This window comes from Epinephelus lanceolatus, chromosome 6 (assembly GCF_041903045.1).
Source record: "Epinephelus lanceolatus isolate andai-2023 chromosome 6, ASM4190304v1, whole genome shotgun sequence".
NCBI classification, from domain to species: Eukaryota; Metazoa; Chordata; class Actinopteri; order Perciformes; family Serranidae; genus Epinephelus; species Epinephelus lanceolatus.
This window is the reverse complement of record NC_135739.1, coordinates 8,353,386-8,374,766: the sequence shown is the minus strand read 5'-3', so window position 1 is coordinate 8,374,766 and position 21,381 is coordinate 8,353,386. Positions and strand designations below refer to the sequence as shown.

The following is a 21,381-nucleotide window of genomic DNA, read 5'->3' as shown; positions in this document are numbered from 1 at the left end:
GCCCCTTATATTATGCCACCTGACTTCCTCCTTTGCTCCCAGCAAAATTACTAACCACTCGAGGTCCATGCCCAAAACTAAATGTAAATATGGGTCATAATAAGCTGCTTGCACAGATGATGTATATGGCAGTTTTTTGGGGGTGAAGACAGGTTGACATTTTAGGTTGACAACATTTTAATGTCTTTGTTTAAAAATATAATTTCTGCAGTGTGTGATGTTGTTTTCATTCATCATGGTATAAGCCTTTCTGCTTGTCCCTTGTTAATATAGGCCATTTACATTCAATGTAAATAACCACCATGTCACTAAAGAGATTCGTATGAGGGGAGTTAACCTACAATCATTGATATCATTCCAGAGGTGCTCAAGCTGGCAGATTATATTCAACTGTCACACACAGTGGTAAAACCAGTTCGCCCTGATCGTGCACATTTTAGTCAGTCTGGTGATTAGTGATCTGACGCACACAACGCAGAGGGATCCTCTCAACATGACAGTACATGGACTGATTCCAATCTCACAGAAATAGTTCAAAAGTGCATGTGTTTTGGCACTGGGGGGTAAAAAGCTCCTAAACAATTTTTTTTTAAAAAGCTGTTGTGTCAAAACAATTACTTATTTACCCGCCTAAGTCCATTACTCAGTCTTTAAGCTCTGTTTTGGGTCTTAACTCCTGAGACAAAATATGTGTCTTAAGCTATCTTGATTAAAGTTTTCACCGGCTAGTCATTAACTTTATCTGTCTATCTGTCTGTCTGTCTGTCTGTCTGTCTGTCTTTCGTTTGCTGCTGTGCAAAAAAGGGCTTTTTTTTGGTTTAATTAGTCGCCTTCTGTAAAGTGCTTGATGCTCATCAGTGTCATATTTTTTCTAACTACTTATTTTTTCTAACTATATTTCAACATTACTATCCTCATTTTTTATGATCACATTGTTTTATTTAGATTATTTAAAATGGTAAAGCATATGTACATTGCTGCATCTAATCCATATATGTCTATATATTTTACAAACTTTGCATGTATTAAAACTCCAGAAGAAAAAAGTTACCTATTATCTAACCCTTCAAACAAACAAAACCATAGAGGGATACAGGGATAAATAAGATGAGAAAATGAATAACAACAACAAAATGTCCATCCACAGGAAATACCATTACAACTCTGTTTGTCATTTAAAACACATCAGGTAAGTAATCATAAACTGTTGGTTGGAATGTAACTCTGAAAGAATCTTATTTAATCCTCAGTGTAGTGTCATTTCATTTGCATCTTATACTGTATATAGTCCATGTGACCGACAGATATCAGCACACAGCAGAAACCGACAGATATCCTCCTGAGACCTGAATTTTTGTTTGGTATACATTTTTAATTTCTCCTAGCTATTTGGGATCAGTAGGATGTGATAAGTAGAAAACACAAAGATTGAGACGTCCCAGTGTCCTGCAACAACCTGATTACTAATGTCTTCAAATGTGTACCTCCTGATTAACAGTGCCTCAGCTTGTTACTGGTGCTAAAATTGGTGAAATGTGTTGCCATATCAAACTACAAACTTTATTAATCATAAATAAACAAGTTTCAACCATAAAATGTGATCAGGTTTTGTCCACTTTTGTGTCAGGATCAGCTGCAGACTGACTTGGCAGAGATGGCTGCCATCTTGTTTTTACATGGATTAGTGTATTGTGCTCTTACTAACACTAGATGGCACAAAAAAGTGTCCATGAACGAGGACAACAGGTCCAAGTTAAGAAGAATGAAGAATGAGGTCAAGCAAAGCCAAAATGTGATGTCCACCTATGAAGACACAGGGTCTCAGGAGGACATTATGTGGCAAAAAGTATGAGGATACATACTTTTTGAAATAAAAAAATGAAAACTAAACAAATTCAAAAACTAAACATACACAAAAGGGTTTATAATTGCGGATGCATTCGTTTTCAGAATTTAAAATCAAAAATACTTTCTTGATCCTATGGAGACATTGTGATTCATTACAGTCGCTCCAATGTAAAGATTAGAAAATAATAGAAGTATTGAATAGAAGTATGTAAATATAAAGCAATAGACAAAATAAAAATAAAAAGACGCATTAAAATAAACATAAAATGTGCATTATGTTACAGTGTTTAACACTAGTATTTAAGATATTAAAAGTATTAAAAAATAAAATATATATTGTCACTGTGCTGAGGCTGTAAGTGTGAAAATTTTATGTGCATTTTATGTTGAATAAATATATACATTCAAGAGGTGTTGGTGAGAATTAAGTCATACACGGAAGAATATTGCACAGTTGAATTATTGCACCCAGTGGATAATTATGAATTATAAATGCAGTAGGTGAATAAAGTCCAGATGCCCGTCTATTGAATTCCTGTCGCACTCTGTTTGACCAGCACATGGTGGAGTGGGTGGGAGACATTGTCCAAGATAACGCTTATCTCAGAGAGCATCCTCCTCTCTGACACTGCCACCAGAGAGTCCAGCTCCACCCCCATGACGTTACTGTTTGTTGGCATCAGGAGCAGCTGCAACAGGCGTCATGCACGGTTGGCACATGTGTACTTTTTCCCCCTGTACCCACAAAAGCCACAAAATATTGTGAGTAGGAAACACAGGGGTGATGGGAAACAACTCTGTACTGTGCTCTTGAAGAGAATCACTAACGTACAATATCAACGTGTGGTGATGTGTCCTCGTTCATTAACTAAACTTGTGGCACTATTTCAGGGCTGGTCGATGCTTTATTTAATTTTACATTGTGCAAGAGTGTGTTTTTGCTCACAGGGTCCCAAGTTCAGTATTCTGTTTACACGCATCAACTCTCCTCTTGTGTTTGTGTCAAATTTGACCTGTTTCATGTTAAAACATTTCATAAATAAACTAACCTCTTTTCTTGATCTTAACCTGTATGGAAATGGCAGTAGTCAACTACAGTTGATTTCTGAACCCTTAAATATTAAGTAATTATTTTTCTCTCTCACTCTCTTTTTGTCATCTTTTGTTTCTTTCTCTCTTTGATTTATTAATAAATTGGATGACTAATTCCTGTTATTTTAAATTAAGCTGAAACATGTTTGGGAGTTGTTCTCCATACAATGTAGAGCAGAGTCATAATTATAGTCCCATAACACCTTAGCCTGTGTCACGTTAAGCAAGCACAGAGCTGGGGAACGTCTTTGTTAAGGTTCCTATTACTTGCTATATAGAGCTGGGGAACATAGGACCCTGGAAATGGGTCATATAAACAATGCAGGCAGTGTGATTGCACGATTCCACTTATCCCTAACAGGATGAGCGGTTACAGAAAATGAATGACTGAATATTCTTCTTTTTTCTTCTGTCAGTATCTATCTAAAACAAACGTATATGCTTTTTTGATATAAGCTATAAACTATAAATTTACTATAAAAACGGTTCAATTAAATGATTCATTTCTTGCTTTCTTTGATTGTTTTGTCAGATATGCAGTGATGACTGCAGGGTAATGTGTATGTTGATGTCGCTGACAATACATGCATGATAGCGGGCACCAGGGCCCGTCATGATAGTGTGCACTGGGGCCCATAGTAACTTCCTTTCGCCATTGCCTGGAAGCATAGGAACGACCCCCACTGGGCTCACACTGTGCATGCAAAGTTGAAGTTAATCAAACTGAGGGGGGCTCCTCTCAGGTAAATCCAGCAGGTTTAAAATGCACTCACTCACAAACAAAAAGAGTGAAATAAACACTGTGTGCATGGAGTTAAAGCCCTCACCCAGTCTCACAACATTCATAAAAAACAATCCAGTTCAGTATGAAACCAGTCCCACACCAGCAGATTAGTATGCATAAAGTGTTAGTGGTTTTTCCCCACTGTAAATCAGACCAGAGTAATGAAAAAGCCTGAGTGTTTAACTGAGATTATCTTAATTCAGCATACAGTATTAAACCAGTCCCAAACCAGCGCCTATTTATAGATCAGGTGCAGTAAGTGTGCAGTGGTTCATGGTTCAGATCAGAGTAATAAAAAACACTGTGTGTTTATCAGACGTGCCCTCTGCCCCGTGCTGCTGCTGCTGCTGTGTCCGCCCACTACAACAAACAAACTCGGAACAAGGAAGTTATGCACAGGTGTCTGCTTCCTACTTATTTAGCGTTACCTTTCAACACCTTCTGCGACATCGATCATCACCGGTAAGGGACCCCCTTTTTATTAGTGTCATTTTGACATGTTGAGTCTAAAGGATTTAGTGTTTAGAGGAGTAAATCTGTGAGGAGCGATTTAGTTTCGATTCTTGGGAAGTTGTGTAGCCATCAATCCGACAGGTTGTACAAGCCTCCCTGCAGTGGAGTCAGAATATACTGTATAAAACGGTTTAAATTGGGACTTTATGGACTTTATGAAGCGCTGCTTTATGTTTTAAAGAGCTCCATCATGGCTGAAGTTGAAGAGGAAGTAGCGCCAGGTGAAGAGCAGCAGCAAGTGCTCAGCTCTTCTTCACCCGGCGGACCGGAGGACAGTCATCCGTCTGTCCTCGCAGTGGGCACGGGGGAGCAGCAGCAGGTGCTCAGCTCTTCTCCAGGTGGACCGGAGGACAGTCAGCCGGACAGTGCTACCTCAGAGGGCACGGAGCAGCAGCAGCAGCCCAGCTCCTCCTCTCCAGGTGGACCGGAGGACACCCAGCCGGCTGTGCACGCAGAGGGCACGGAGGAGCGGGCAGCGGAGGTCGGAGCGGCCCGCCCCCAGTACAGTACCATCTCCGTGGAGTCATCTCTGACCCACTTTAAGATGATGAGGTTCTTCGTGTTGAGGGTAAAGACCTTATTTTATGTCACAGCGAACTTCACACAGCCGTGTTTTGTTGGTGAAACGGAACATTTATGCCGGTTTAAAAAAAAAATTCACATGACGTATTTGAAATTCCTGAAAATTCATGAGGGTTAGCTTAACGGTACTTTAAGCTAGGTGCAGCTTCGAGCCAGCATACTTGAACGTTGCTAAAATGTTTTGGTAGCTTCATACTTGTGCTCCACCACAATTCAGAGGCAATTCTTATTACATTTAGTTGGCAGCAGTGGTTACTAGTATATTATTTTATTTATTTAATTTGCCAGGGACCGTGTAGAACTTTAAATGTGCATGTTAGCTTAGCATACCAGAGTTAGCTTAATGCTAATGGCAGGTCGCACTGAAAACACAGATAAGAAGTTTCATGCAAGACATCCGATTAGGTTAAAGCTCCACTTGGACCAGTAACTACACCAAATTGATCCTTTGAATTGGCCGTTTTGCGCAACATTTATTTTTAATTTTAATACTTTAAATTAATTTTGTTGATACTAAATCAGTGGTCACTGAAGGGAGCAGTGTGTAGGCTTTATAGGATTCAGTGGCACCAAAACTAAACACAAAAAGTAAGGAAATTTGTGTTTGGTAGATTATTTCTTTGTTGTAACAACACTTCTTGGCAATAAGTCTTATACCATTGGAAAGCCTGTTTATTTCCCTTTTAAATGGTGCCACATTTGTAAGGAACATGCATTTATGGGGTGAGCAGCAGAGCTGAGTTCGTGGGTTGCGCCCATGAAAGATTTGCCAAATCTTCTCTGCCAATGCCAAACAGCTTTTTAGGTTTAGATGAGGATTGCAGATTGTAACCAGCTGAAACGTCTCCATGTGTAAAGGGTGAGCTCCCGGTTAGGATTCCTTCAATGATCCGTGTTCAACAGGCCTGTACTGAGAGCCACATTATCTGCAGAGGTTTCTTCCTCTCCAAAATCAAAGGATAAAGTAGTTTCACATTAAAAGTCAGTAGCCATGTTTCCATCAGCCTGTTTAGATGCCCATCTAGAAGTATCGCATCGGAAAACTATGATGGAAACGCCAAAATTCGAATTAAAATCCCCTGATTTGCACAAACCAAAATACGCTCGCTTTAGCCAGGTTTTGGTTGATTCGAAAAAATGTTGATTCGCAAAATGGGGGATGGAAACAGTTATGTTCGAATTAAGTCTGACGTAGCGCACCTCTCTCCATGGTGATATCCACACTCCGGGTCGGGAAGGTGGTAATGCATTTACAAGCTGGTTTCCAACCGCCAGAAAACGTAGAAGAAGAAGAATGCCTGATTTGTTTAGTTTCCGGTTCTGCGGAAAACTCACAAGTTCGTAGTTTTCACCAAAGTCCGTACATTTAATGGAAACACACAGGATTCGTATTTCTTTTAATGCGCATTTCCCAATGATTCGAATCACTTTTGGATGGAAACATAGCTAGTGTTTCTCTGATGCTGTTTGGCATGTCAGAGACGAGCACCTGTTAACGTGTGCCCACCTTTTTTCTGAAAAAGACATTCAGGTATTTTTTCCCTCTTCAAAACAAACGGGGTAGGTTAATTAACCTGGTAAAAGCAATGAATAAAGTGTTTTGATGTTCATTGTTGAAGGGCTACTAGCATAGCACACGCTAATGTGCGCTCACCTTTTATCCGATAACTTTAGATTTAGAGGTTCAGAGGTTTATTTTCCTGGAGCTGAATTATCTGCAGTGGTCTCTCCCGCTCTAAAAAACAAAACAAAAAGGACCAGGCGATTTAAAAAATGCTGAATAAAGCAGTTTCACGTTACAAGTCAGTGTTTTTCCGACCCTGTTGGGGCCACTAACTTAGCTAATGCCTGCTCACCTTTTTTCTCTGAAAACCTCCGGAGCCTCTGGATATTAAGATCTAGATGCTGCAGATGTTTATAACCAGGAGCGGAATTCTCAGCAGAGGTCTCTTCCTCTTGTAACAAACAAACAAACAAACAAAAACAAAAAAAAAAAATGAAAATGTAAATGGCCTTATCCAGAGCCAGTGTTTGGTTTGTTCATTTTGTTTTATTGTGTAACACGGTGGTGCAAAATGGCTGACTCCATGGACGAGGACTTGCCACTGTGTAAAAGCACTGAAAAGGCTGTCGTCGATTGCTAGGCTGAAATATCCACTGTGTCAGTATATGAGTGTATATTGGCTCATAAGCAACGAGAAATTGCAGTACAGAGATGCCTGAGAGATAAACATAAGGTCATTGGAATGCAGTTTAGTGTGTTAAAATGAGAGATACACTATGTTATACAGTCAACTAAAATAACACCACAAATCACAGCCTCAAAAATGTCTTTAGTGAGAAAGCAATACTGATATGACAGTGTCATCAATCAATAAAATGACAGCGTCATTGTAGTGTCTATTGCAGGCCTGGATTGGATTGCAGTGGGAAGTCGTCCCATGTTGCCAGGCCGGCTCAGCAGCACCAGGCTCAGATTAAAGTAAGATTGTCAGGAGCCCTCAGTATGAACTCCTAATCTTTTTAACTTGCCATTGAAATAACAAAATTTGCAAGGATAGAACTGCGTGCTATAAAAATGACAGTTTGAGTGTGGATTGCATTGGAAAACAGAAATGCTCGTATCTGACAATTTGGATGTGTTGTGTATTATGTACTGAGGCTTTCTCTTGTCTTTTCAAATACCTGAGTTACTCAGATTTATACACGGAAGCTGCACGCTCAGCTTTCTTCATTTGCAGTCATTTTCATATGCAGAGGCTTCATGTTTTTGTTTATTGTCATTTTGTTTGACGCACAGATGCGCTGACATTTTGTTGGAGTACCAGTCCCAGCTGTGCATCTGCCTCAAAGATTACCCTCTTAAGCTTTCTGTGCACACATTGTGATTGTCACAATGGAAAATTAGAAAGTGACACCCGTGCATTTCTGTCTCCTCAGCCTGGCACTCTGAATCAGGCCATCAAAGACATTGAAGCTCTGGTGGATATGGAAGTAGATGGCAGCGTTCACAGCGTTTGGCTGATGACAGAGTGAGTTCTTGGCATTTTTGCTTTAAGAAATTCTTGCACAATTAATTGATTATGAGATTTGTTGCTAATGAATTTTATTTCCATCAGCTAATTGTTTCAGTTCTAGTTGTCATGTACTTTAAAAAAACATTCTTGTGTGCTCAAAATGACATTATAATGTGTTTTGCTTATTAACAATTGCTTAAAAATATTAAATAGATAGGGGATGATGTATATTAAAGTGTTGTTTTTTTTTAAACCATCTCAACCCACTCACAAACCTGAGGCACAATGGGAACAAAAATGACATGAAATAAAATATCAAAATGTATAAATAAATACAAGAATAAATAAATGAATAAATACACAAAGAGATTGTTAAATAATACAGAAATAATTGGATAAAAGAATAAACAAATGCTGAAAAAAATATGTAAACAGATAAAGAAATAACAAATAAGTGTAGTTTTACAAAAATATAGAAATAAATTTGAGATATCTGTCATTTATAATTATAAACTTTTATTTATTTGTGCATTTATTTTTATTTCCTTATTTATTTCAACATTTATTTATTCAGTTTTATTTATGCATTTATTTATATCCAGATTTAGTTATTTCAACATTTATTTATTTCAGTATTTATTTTTTATTTTTTTTTAATTATTTCAACTTTTTTTCCCCCGTATTTATACATTTATTTATTTCCACATTTGTTCATTCCTGCCCCAGCATAATCACATAGATACACTGTCATTAATTTAGCCTAATACTAACATTCTTATCAAACTTAACTTCCATAATATCACAGAAGTCAGTGCAGAGGTAGTGAACTAACTGCCTCGAACACAGAGCAAAATAAAGTGACTGCGAGACATTTACCAAGTGCACTTGCAGATGTTGGGTCGTATCACTCCTGCACAAGCTTTCAGGAAACATTTAAAAGGCTGGCCATGTGAGAATGAATAATACATCCCAGTTATGCAGCTCTGTCCAACACATGTTAACGTTTGTCCTACATTCAGCCCGCAGTTACTGTCGCTACTGGAGCCGCTGTAGGATTTCTTGCAACATACAGAGTGCGTTCTATGGTAATGCAGCGACACTGTTACTGGATTTCCCCGAGTGAGGCCGCTGACTAATGTCAGAAGAGCATGAGAGATTCCTCAAATCTGGCTTTGCGAAGCATTGTCACTCCTCTTTGTTTATACATTCTATGGGCTCATGTTTATCATAAAGGACTTAATCTTTACTTGTTAATAGAATAGGTGGTTTTATATATGCTGAGAGTTAGATAAGAAAATTGACGCCATTCTCATGTCTGTACGCTGAAGATGAAGCTACAGTGCAGCCAGTAGCCAGTTACCTCACTCCAGACCATCCCAGTGTGTTGTGTCAAGCCAAGTGCCAGCAGCTTGTCAGACCACCCACAGTCCCATCCTGGATCTCTGTAACACCTCCACGACGCTGTGCCCAGTCAAGGTTAACTCATTTCATTAGCACAGTCAAAGCTCTTCACCCACACCTTGCCCATGATGCCTTGGCTGTTCAGTGAACTGTCTTTTTTGGCCTGAGGCTGCCAGCGGCAATCAGGAGTGTTTCATTTGGAGTTGGCCACATGAACCCGGCTCAGCGGGCCGTAGAAGGAGAGCCACTCCAAGAGAATCCATGGCAACATAAGTTAGTAGCGTGCGGAACAGAGAGGGAGAGTGTGTGTGTGTGTGTGTGTGTGTGTGTGTGTGTGAAATGATGCTTTTTGTGACTTCAGGACGGACATTTTTGAACACACTTATGATACATTTGCACTGCATGTCACGCACAGCTCTGCTCAATTGGACTTGCTTTTTTCTGGTTTTCCATTAGCGAAGTTAAGGATGTATTGGATTTTTTTTTTTTTTGGTACCACCTCTGTCAAGGTTCAAGTGACCTGAGCCGAGAATAGAAGGTAGAGTTAAACCAGTGGTTTCCAAGTGGTGGGTCATGGGCCCATTATGAATGGACCGCAGGTGACTCATCATCGTGTCAAGTACAGTAAATTTTTGAAGTGCCACCTTCTGCTGTAGAGTGAGTGACTAACCGACAGCTCCTTGACAGAGACAGCAGCCTAGCTCAATGACATAAGTATGACGTTGAATGACCTCAAGCTAATGGCTACGGAGAAATTTGAACCCTGTGGCTGCACCAGTCAGGAACCACTGAGTTAAACCATGCAGACAATGAATTGAGAGAATCAGCACTTGTGCAACGTGGGACATCCCACACAAACCCACTATATTCAAATAGCCAAGCTACTGTCTGTTGTGACCACGACATTTTATCCATTTAAACCAGATTTCTAAATAAATGGCATCCTGCAAAACTACGCCGTGCTCAACTGACGAAGTGCAGACATTTGTTTGGGCCACTGAAGACAGACTCCCAGAAAGCGTGCCGGGCTTTGAAGCTGATTTTCGTAGTGGCCAAATTGTGTAAACACACCGTCAGTTGAAGCCCTGTGGCCCAAAAAGACTTCTTGTCATTGATGTAAGAGGTGTCTGTAAATCAGTAGATACTCTTTTTTTAGCATCACAAACCCCTTGAAATGACTCCTTTCACTCTCGAGATTTGGTCCATTGAGTCCGCTTACATTTGTAAAATCTAGAAGAGCTGCATGATTGAATCAATTCATCCCCATTGAGGTTAGAAAAGTGCTAGTCTCTATATACAGACTCTACATTCAGTGAATGTAGAGTCTGTAGGCAAACCCCGGAGATCTTGCCTCCGGAAGAAGAGCGGAAGAGCCCTGGTTTCTGGTTGTAGGCTGTTTGTAGTCCACGTGATACTGACCAATCACGTTTGAGCCGGCTGCAGTTGTTGCCAGGTTAAACGGTCTGTGCGGTGAACTAACGAGGCGGAACATAATTGGCGTCACTGCAAACTCTGAATCCATCGCAATGGTTCAGCATATTTACTTAGATATAAACGGAAGTCGGAAACGGAAATTCGCCTCCTCCGCCCAAATCAAACCGGAATGCCCCCAGGGGCTGTATTGCCGTCTGCCCGAAGTCAGACGCCGAATACAGCCGATGGGTTCTGTGAATGGAAAAGTTCTAGACCTCTCCATATCTATCACACACTGATACTTACAGATAAAGAGAAAGATATCTGTTCGCTGTGATTGGTTGGTCCTCGTTACGTGACGTGGTGCCCTCAGCTGCGTTCCAAAAGTTAGTTATCGCGGGACACAGCCATTGCTTCCTGACAAATAGGCACTCAGGAATGCATGCCATGACGGTGTCGCTCTGGTGTTTGAGCATGCCTGCCACGCATCTACACTAAAGATAATGAATGTGAGGGTGCATAGTTGAAGATGATGCCACGGCAGTTTCACGCGGTGCTGCTATGGTGATCAGCTAAGAATCCCCTCAACACTCAGGGATACTATCCGCAGTGGAGAACAAAATAGATAAAAGGACCTGGTACCAAAAGTGAGTTGAGTCGAGTCGAACCATGTGTTGGAAATGAGCCTGTGACTCCGCACCAGTCAGTTAGAACTGAAGAAGCTTCTTGGATGAGGCGAAACATCTTCAAGAAACTCAAGCAAATCCAGTTGCCTACGATACAGCACTTAGGATCACCATGACCTGAGTGACAGGGAATCTTCACTGACACATTGAATATGAGGCATTTGAGGGCAGAAGAGAAATCAGACTTTAGTTTGTTGCTTTAAAGGTGTTTCTCTTAACTTGATTTTTCTTTCTTTCTTTCCTTTTTTGTTGGAAAAATTTAGCGACTTAGAAATGCTTGCATGCATATTGTATGATCTTTGCCAAGGGCATTTTTGGAAATTGTGAAACTTTTACTTTACATAATTGAGCAGCTTTGCTTTACATGTTTTTTGTATTGACTTCATATAACCTCCTGCAGAATACTAATATCAGAGCTGCACTTCACCCAAAAAGACTCAGATACAGCTGTGGTTTCCAACATAGGGGTTGGGACCCCCACAAGGAGTCACAAGACAAGTACGAAGTTATTAGATTAGCGGCTCCTAGTATTTTTTTGGCTTGTGTGTGTTTTACTCTTGGCAAGAAAGCAAATAGGCATCTTTCCCAAAGTGTTGAACTGTTCCTTAAATCCTCTTGTGACCCCTTTGATTTATCTCGTGACCCCTTGTTGGGTCCTGACCGTTATGTTTTCAGGGCTGGGATAACAGGATAGGAAAGCAGAACAAACATTTTGCTCCTACACTAGATAATAATTGTCTGTCAGATGTTTCTTTAATCTTTGTTTTGTTCTTCTAAGTTTTTACCTCTGAAATAAAAGTACGTTTTGGTCGAACTAGTTTTAACTGGTGAATATATGCAGCTCGTAAGAAGCGGTTGTAAATAGGCATTGTTTTGTTTCAGGGGTCACAAGCTAAAAAGATTTCAGACCTCTTAACACTTTAACCAACTTGTTATGAAATAATAATAAACTGGCAACTGAGAGTTTGTCTACTCCTTAGATACTGTATACATAAAGACATGAAGGGGTTAAAGGCATCAGACGTGTCACACATTTAGGAAAGTATATATTTTCAAAGACACTCTTGTGGGGTCTTTAGTCTTGATTCCATGACCATATTTTATGTGCATTTTATATTATGGCATTAGAAGAGCTTTATGGAAATACAAAATCTTCTCAGTCATGCAAGAATGTTTTTACGCTTGCTTGAGGTGGTGTTTGCCTTTGTCAAACAAGACTTGCTGTGATAAATAGGATATGGAAACACCTTTGCTGACCAAGTTCTGACATAGCAAAGATTTAACTCACACGACTTATCAGCTGTTTTTGTTGGCGGCATCTTTATGGATGGTGTTGCATTAGAGATGCACCGATCCAGCTTTTTCAGTTTTGATACCGTAAAAACTAACTATTCATTAAAATCTGAACTATTGAAACAGAGGACTGTCTCTTTGGAACAACCATGCAAACCTTTTTGTAATTTGTACATGTCTCTTCATTTTCTATGATGCTTAATCTTGAAACTTAGGTCAATTATGCAATCTTTGTTTTTCCTTTTTTCTTTTATGTATCATTACTGCTATTTAATGGGGGGGGTCTCCATTAGCTGTTTTTGGCTTCTCACCTCTCCTGCACAGTTTTTAAAATTCTCACTGTCTTTTCTATACACATGCTTGTGCAAATAAATAAACTGAAAAATAGAGCAACTTTGGTTAAGAATTAAGTGACCCAAAAACTTCTGTTTCAAAATAAAATTATGGATGCCAATAAAGGATTTTTTCTACTGTAGGTCTGACACACACTCTCTGGTTGTTTTAGGGTGGATCACTGGAACAATGAGAAAGAGCGTCTTGCTCTCATCACAGACAACTCTCTCCTGGTCTTCAAGTACGACTTCGTCATGTTCGTCTGTGAGCAAATCCAGAGGATCCCGCTGAACATTGTGGACCGCATCTCCCATGGCAAATTCACCTTCCCACCAGCCTCCCTGCTCAAGTGAGTCTTCCACAACCCTTGTTTAGTCCTTCAACAGTTAACTTAAATCTTCTATCCATAAAACCTGCAGCTTTAACCTCACACGGTCTTTAATTTGGAGCAGTAAATGATCACCAGGACACTGCTGACACTTCAACTAAAGAGGTAGCTTTGGTATTTTTTTTAACCAGGACCCTATTTTTTTCGTGGTTTTGTGTCTAAGTGACTAATAAGAACAACGATTTTTGAAATTGGACCAGTACTGAGTGAGAGTGCTGCACCCAGCAGTGGCGAAATAGGCTGCAATGTAACCGCTTGGGACAATTATGCGGTATCAGTGTACATCCACTAAAAGTGTTTGTTTTTTCATCTGACAACATTATGGAAAGGCTCCCTACAGAGATACAACCTTTTTGTTGAAGAGTAAGAACCTTTTTGTTTTACCAGAAAAACCCCCGATATTGCCGCACTCGCCAGACTTGTTCCTAACGGTGCTGCGAGCTGATCGTCTCGAGCACTCCTGGTTTTGCCTCTCTGTTAACTCTATCACTTGCTACTATCACTTGCCGCTGGTCTGCTGCTAGCTAGCTTTGCGTCCACACTTTTCAAGGTAATGACATAATAACATGGAGGCCCCGTAGTCTCACCAAGACGCTGAACTGTTTATTGCTTCCCACATTGGCAGCAGCAGCACATTAGTTTACTCAGAGCCGTGTGCTTGTTTTTGCATCTGGCGCACAGCTCCACGGACCTGCTTCTCCCTCTGGTGTTGTGTCAGATCCCAGTTCCCCCTCGGGCTGTGTCTCTCCTACTGTTTCCCACGGTGCTCTGCCCTTTTTGAAAGGCAAAGGATGCAGAAGCATGTAGAATGTGTATTATAGAAGAGAAACACACATTTCAGGACCGCTGACTTGTATAATCAGAACAGACATGTCCTGTGATTTTCAGCCTCCTTTCATATTTAATAGAGGGAGGACAATACCTGACAGTAATATTCTCAGCTGTCAGGATGTGCCTGCTGTAAAGGGTAAATATAATCATAGAAGGCTGAAAATCACAGGACATGTCTGTTCTGATTATACTAGTCAGCAGTGTAAAGCTCAAGCATGTGGGGGCCTCCTTTCATATTTAATAGAGGGGGGGACCGTATCTAAAAGTACAGCTGTCAAGATGCCCCCCACCACAGGCCTTTGCCACCTTGGTCTTGAAAAAACCCAGGGAAAACCATGTTTGGCTGGTAAAAAATATGCTTGACCAGTGGCTTCTTTTCATCTACCAGCACCCCTTGGCTGTTGAGTCAAAAAGTTAATTTTGGACACTGGGTCAGGAACAAAAACACTTGTAGTGGATGTAAATTGACCGCGCACAAATGCCCAGAGTGGTTACATTGCAGCCTGTTTTACCACAGCTGGCTGCAGCGGTCTCACTCAGTACTGGACTTATTTCCAAAACTGTTGTTCCTATAAGTCAGTGGGACACAACAACATGGGAAAATAAGGTCCAGACTGAAAATACCAAAGTTACTGTTTAACAGAGACATATTAATTGACATTAAACAGTGTGCAGAGCAGTATTGTGTTACAGAGAAAGCCGTGGATCTCTGGTGTCCTGTCTCATTTTTAGTAATTTTCAGTAAGTCCTCTTTAAGATTGATATTTGGAGGGTTTCTTAGCCAATGAAAAAATGAAAAATCCACTTGGAGAATTACAAATATTAGCCCTAATTATCTGCGATGTGCTCTAATTTGCTTCTGAAAAGTTAAATTCCCTGTGACAAAAGTCCTCCTTAGCACACAATTAACTATTAAGCTCTAACACAAAACATGTCCAGTCATTATTTGCTTGTATGTAATCGTTTCATAACTCACACAACACATTCCCAAGTCCTTCGAAACAATTGAGGGTGTAATGACAATTGGTACATGCAGCCTTCTTAATGAATTTCAAAGGTTGCAGTAGTGCGAATGATGTCCTAAAAAGTATTGACTGTGATTTGAGATGTCAGTGACAACAGTGACACAATGCTGAGGGCAGCATCAGAGGGCCGTGCTGCGACGGGGATACGTGCAGAGGAATTGGTGCAGGGAGCAGCCAGGGACACATGGAGCAGCCTGAAACAGGCATGGCAGCGAGACAAGTGTGCGGGGAGTTTTTCGGGGGTAAGGAGTGCATCGCTGTCACTTGGAGCTGTCGCTTAACTGATTAGTGGCAAAATTAATGTAGTCCTTTCATCCAAACCTTTTAAAGACGGCTCAGGGGATACCAAACCAACTAAAACTAATTTGATGAATAAAACGTAATGTGCTGTGAAGAGCTTAGAGAGCGCAGCCTTTATTGGAGGCTTTATCTCTGCACATTACGTTAAATTATACATAAAACGCTCATGAAAGTCACCCGGGAGTCCAACAGTAAAGAGACGCTTTCAAATGAGAAAGACTCGACCCTCAAACATTTCCCTCTTTCTGTCTCCATCTTCACCACGTCCTCCCTGTTCCTCCCTGTTCGTCCCTGTCTTCCTCTCTGTCTGTCCCACAGGAAGTGTCTTCTTTTGTGTGTCTAGGTCATTCTGTCTTGTTTTTGGCAGAAATTGATCCGTTCATGTATATATGAAAATTAATCCTCCCTGTTGCTCTCGTACTAAACTTTGTTTCGACATCACAAAATCAGTTTGAGAGAGAAGTAGGAAAAGTCAGGACGAGAAGATTATTCAGCTGCTGTGTTAATGTTACATTCCTTTTTCTGTAACTCTTTATTTAAATTCCTCTATTAAGTATTCATATCATAAAGAATAAATGGTTTATAAGCAACTGTAAGGTAGTTATTATCAGCTGTATACTTCGTACGCAGGCAGAATCAATGTGTTTTCATAAATGGACGGTAAACAAGCAGACAGTTGAATTTGTCTTGTCCTTAATGATTTTTTTTAAAAACAGTCCAAATGATGTGAGAAACAGCTGGCCCTGTGTATTTTCACATGATCTAATCTGGCCCCTATTCAAAAAATGTATGGACACCCCTGGACTGTAGTAAAATGCAGCTGTAATCATGTAAAATATGCCTTCACAGAAGTTCTAAATGTTGGTGAATATTGTACAGTAACACTTAAAATGCCCTCATATCAAACAGTTCAGACAGTTATGGAGTGATAGATTTTTCCCACATTACCATTGCTCACTAGAAACAAATAAATATAGCCACATATATTCTGATGTAAATAAGGACGCCTTCATATTTCCACAGCAGTACAGCTATATGATTCAGCCGCTGTGATTGTAATGACACTTGACTGTCACTCTTGAGGTATTACTGTTCACATTCAAGAGTGTGTGTGTGAACACAAGATATCTGCAGCCTGATTTGCCAGCTGACAGTTGTCATCTGACCACTTGATGTCAGTGTGCACCCTTGATAGAGACAGTTCAAGGCAGGAGCACGCCACATCGCATTTATTCATCTGTTTGATGTCGTCATGGATGATTCTGCAACTGCTCATGTGAATCACTGCTGCTGGAGTCCATCTACTGTATTGGCTGCGAGAAAGCTGACACCTTCACAGCTACGTCAGGGATGTCAGGCCATTATTTAGCCACACTGAGGCATTTAATTGCATTAAATATTTCACAATTGTTACCATTGTTACCATTTTCCACATTCTGTTTTGCTGAAGCAACACTAGGTATTGCACACATGCATATTGCTAGTAGATCGTTATTCAGTAGTCATTTCTTACAACATGTGATTGTACAATGCTATGAAATAAAAGTTTAGAGTAGAAACAAATAGATCTGCACACCAAGTAGCTTTTGTCAGAAGGGTCTTCCTCAGCCCTCTGTTATATGTGACCTACCACACCTGTTGCAAATAGTCAACATAAAAGACATTATATATTACGTATATACACTAGAAATATACATATATACAAAAGGTACAAAAAGGTACATGAAAAAATTATGGTACACAAAGGAAAATACAAGTTTACATATAAATTGTATACCCCCCCATAGATACTACTCCATAAAGGCCTCCGGCCAAATGAAATCTTAATCCCCCAAATAACTATTTGTATATCAGTTACTCACCCTGTGTTACATTGAATTTGTGAAGAAAACATTTTTCTCATATGCCCCCATGGTGAACAAAGAATCCAAAAAATTGAGAATTTTTTTTGATGAATTGAAGTCATGCATTTAACAACAACAAAACTGTATCAAAACATCTATTTAAAAACCTTCACACAACTTGTGCAGTATAATCTAAGTTCTCATTTATCCAGTCGTATGCTCAGTACTTCTCAAACAGATTTATTTATGCTCCCTTCAAAGCCAGACTCTATTGACAGAAACAGTAATTTTACCTCACTGAACATGGGAGTTGCTGGTCTACCACTGCCTCGATCAGTTAGTTTGTGCTGTTGTATGACTTTGATGTTTTAAAGGGTAAGTTCGCAGATCATTTCCGTTTATTTTGGAGGTGCCCAGCTATTGAGTCATACTGGCAGGAGGTGACATGGCGCAATACAGAACATTTACAGTGACAGAATTGGCTGTTCTTTCTCTACAATCGGCTGAACAAGCTAATTCATTGGTACGAGACAAATTTCTATGAAAGATATTATCAGCAGCCAGCAAGTAAGTCTGTAACACGAAAAAGGTTATGTATCACACATCCAACGAAGACTGCCTGGATAGATTCTGTGACGAATGTTCAAAGGATGGAGAAAATTACATTTTTACTAAATTGATGGCTTGATAATAATTCTTTACTGTATGAACTGGCATGTATTTTTGAAAGTATAAAGTCTGTATGAGTGCGAAGTTGACCAGTTGTTGTTCTACTATGTTTTTTGTTGTATTTCTATGCTTCTTTGTCTTAAAAAAAAAAAAGAATAAAAAAGGCCAAGAGTTGTTCTGGATTCACCACAATAACACAAATTTGACCAAGGCAGCAGTAGATCAACAACCTGTTGCTTATTATCCGTCAAAACACAGTAAGAAGATACATTTTGTTGTTGAGCTATAAATGTAGTCTGCATATATACAAAATGTACAGGAAGAAAATCGCAGTATACAAATAAATGTACCCCAACAGTTTGTTTTCCATAAAGGACTCAGGCTAAATAGCCGTCATGTATATACTACTTGAGGGGCCCTTGTTAATTTATCTATTATTATAATTTTTTTAAAATATGAAAACCAGGCAACATGCAAAAACATACACAAAGACATCGCTGGCCACCACAATATTTTTTTTGTACTTCCTCTCTGTTGGTATATGATTGGTCCAACCATTACAACTAGACGTCCTTATGATATTAATAGAACTCAACTTACTGAACTGAAACTGCAAACACTTTCATGAACGTTTGACCCCTGTGTTCCCAGACCAGCAGCTTCACAACAAAGAATATCAAAGCTCCCTCTGCGGAGCGTGTTATTTGGCGTCAGTACCCTCATCTGTGCTCCGTCAGCCTCCCAAAAAACCTTGATGATGCCAATAGAAAGTGTTCGGGGAGTGTCAGTATTTTTAGTCCTGATGATTTTGTTTTCATCGCACATTCTCCAGGTGCGACGAAAAAGCACTGTATATTCTGCATCTGTGGGGAAAGATGTGTTTTAAGTGCCTTCTTTCCAAACTGTCTAGACAAACTAATTACCCAGCACATCATCTATTTTTTTTTTATTCCTGTCTGAAAGAGTTGGGTGTGGAGGTTTAAAGAACCCCCACTAGAGGTTGCTTCAGTAACTGTTGTAGGAAATATATATATTTATGAAGGTTGGAAATAATCCCAGCTCTGCACTCCTCTGTTTCTCATCTGATCAGACATTTTTTTTTTTCCTCAATAAGGCTTCAGAGGGAATGATGCCTTATTTAGCCCCTACCTTCAACTACTTTTATTAACTACAATTTCTTCCTCACATTGTCAGTTGTTAGGCTGACACAAGTGGGTTTATTATTTATTTTTACAGTGGTTTTAATATACACATCAATAAGGTGTAATCTGTAGTTTGAGCCGCTCTTTGCATTGGACCAGGTTTACAATCATCATCTTATTCTGCTGTCTCTCCGACCACACCTATACAAACCAGAGCAGCTTACACTTCTGGACAGCAGAGGGCAGTCAGTACATAGCAGCTCTTTAAGATATCATCAACATAATGTAGCTCATCAGATGATAATATAGTCAGAGCCACAACTAATGTGATGTGAAGCATGAGAGTTAAAGGCTGTGCTTAAAATGTGAAGGAATAATTGTCTTCCCTCAGCAAGAAATAAGGATGTACACACACACACACACCACCAGTTTTCTTTAAGTGAGGACTAACTCCCGTTTCCACCCCTGAACTCCAACTATGCAAACAGTATTTGGGTAAGGACTGAAGTCAGTGGGGCTAAACTTATCATGGGTCCACCTGTCATGGGCGTTTATGGGGTAGTCACATAAATAAGTTGCAAAAATGGGAAGAGGAGTATTTAGAAAATATACAAACTGTGGTACTGTCTCATCCCAAGTACTGCTAAGTGATCTGCTGCATAAAAACTGTTGAATAAGCTCCTGATAGTGCAGAATAGAGCAGCGCAACTAGCACTTTGCTACGATTAAGTATAGAAGAAATGCACCCTGAGCTTGTTGGCTTAAAGAGAAGTTAGAGAAGAGAAGTTAAAAGAGAAGTTGCACTTTCCCAAAGTTTATGGACTCACATGGGACAGAATTTAAAAAGAATTATCAAAAAATTGCCTTTTTTTTCTAGTACGCATTGAACTCCAAAAGCACTGGATCCTACATTTCTTATTATGCAACTAAATTATGTTTTCATTAGACTCCCTGCCTCCTAAATGTTCAAGCTGAGTTAACCCTGATGACATTACTGTGACATCACTTGGGATTTTTTTTTGGACGTCAGAAGACTATATACATCTGTTTTCACAGGTGATAATTAACCTGAACTTCATCTGTAAAAGCAGCAGAATGCCCCTTTTAGAGTGTCGTCCATTAACTTATGCTGTGTCTCAAATCACATACTTCCGTCAGTACACTTTCATGTAGTGTACTATGTGCACTACGTACTCATTGGCGTAGTGCGCAAATTTCGACAGGGTATTGTTGTCTCAAACCAAACACGGCTGTTGTGCATTCACCGGAAATGACAACCGCAAATTAGCTAGTTCGCAAACTAGCATTAGCATTCGCATTATCATTCGTGGTACCAAATCATTACAGACTGCTAAATTAACCTAATAAACATACTGCTGGCTTATACCCGACAACAGTATAGTGGTGCTTAGTGCAAAAAACACATGTATTTGTACAATGCAGCAACGTTCACAGTCGCACAGTCCTCAGCCGCCATTTCCAGTTTGAAAAGTGCCCCCCCCCCCCCCGTTCCGTTCCGTAGCCAAGAAGGTGTCCATTGAGGGCGAGAAGTGTCCATAGTTCCACACTCAACTTACTGACTGTTTTGAGTGCACCATCTGGGAACTCATAGTGCACTGCATTTTTCCATACTTCTCAGTGTGAACACACTTCTGCACTCAAAATATTAAGTGCAAGGACAGAAGTGCGCGATTTGAGACACAGCACCAGTTTAGAACTCCTTAGAAACTTGGTATTTTTACCTGGATGGGCGTGGTTTTGTAGAACGCAGCTGCGCACGCTTTGGTGAGCTCCATGACTATCTCAGCGCGCAAGTGCATGTTCAAATTTTATATGATGCCTTCTGTCCACACTGTGCTTTCATTTCGTCCATATTTGTGTATGTTTTTTGAAAGCTTACAGATACTGATAAAACAGAGCAGTACCACTGGAGATCTCAGTGCAGTGTTGCGTAGTTCAAGTGAGATATGACAGACAGGAGACAATGAATACATTTAGAAAATGGCTCTCTGTCCACATGTTGAGATCTATGTAATCGCCTCATAGGCTACTGCTGTCTATGACATTGCCTCCGTTAAAAGGTACCCCGTTACGACCTCCTCCACAGTTGTCTTGTTTGTTCTCTAAAACTTTTGACTCTGCCCTCCAGTGCCATCTATTGGCTGTACCTATGTTGTCAGAAAGGACGCATGGATATGTGAGATTAGTGACGTTTACAAT

At 40.0% G+C, this 21,381-nt stretch overlaps 1 protein-coding gene across 1 annotated transcript in view; it reads left to right on the top strand.

Moving 5' to 3' along the window:
* The first annotated feature begins 4,027 nt into the window (after positions 1 to 4,027).
* The window catches only part of tprg1 (tumor protein p63 regulated 1), a 32,770-nt gene continuing 15,416 nt past the window's right edge, over positions 4,028 to 21,381 (top strand). Inside the window, exons 1-4 of the mRNA XM_033620652.2 lie at positions 4,028 to 4,186; positions 4,419 to 4,805; positions 7,760 to 7,851; positions 13,135 to 13,311. Of these exons, the coding sequence (XP_033476543.2) occupies positions 4,428 to 4,805; positions 7,760 to 7,851; positions 13,135 to 13,311 (647 nt within the window). The 5' untranslated portion in view covers positions 4,028 to 4,186; positions 4,419 to 4,427. The remainder of the gene's footprint in view (positions 4,187 to 4,418; positions 4,806 to 7,759; positions 7,852 to 13,134; positions 13,312 to 21,381) is intronic.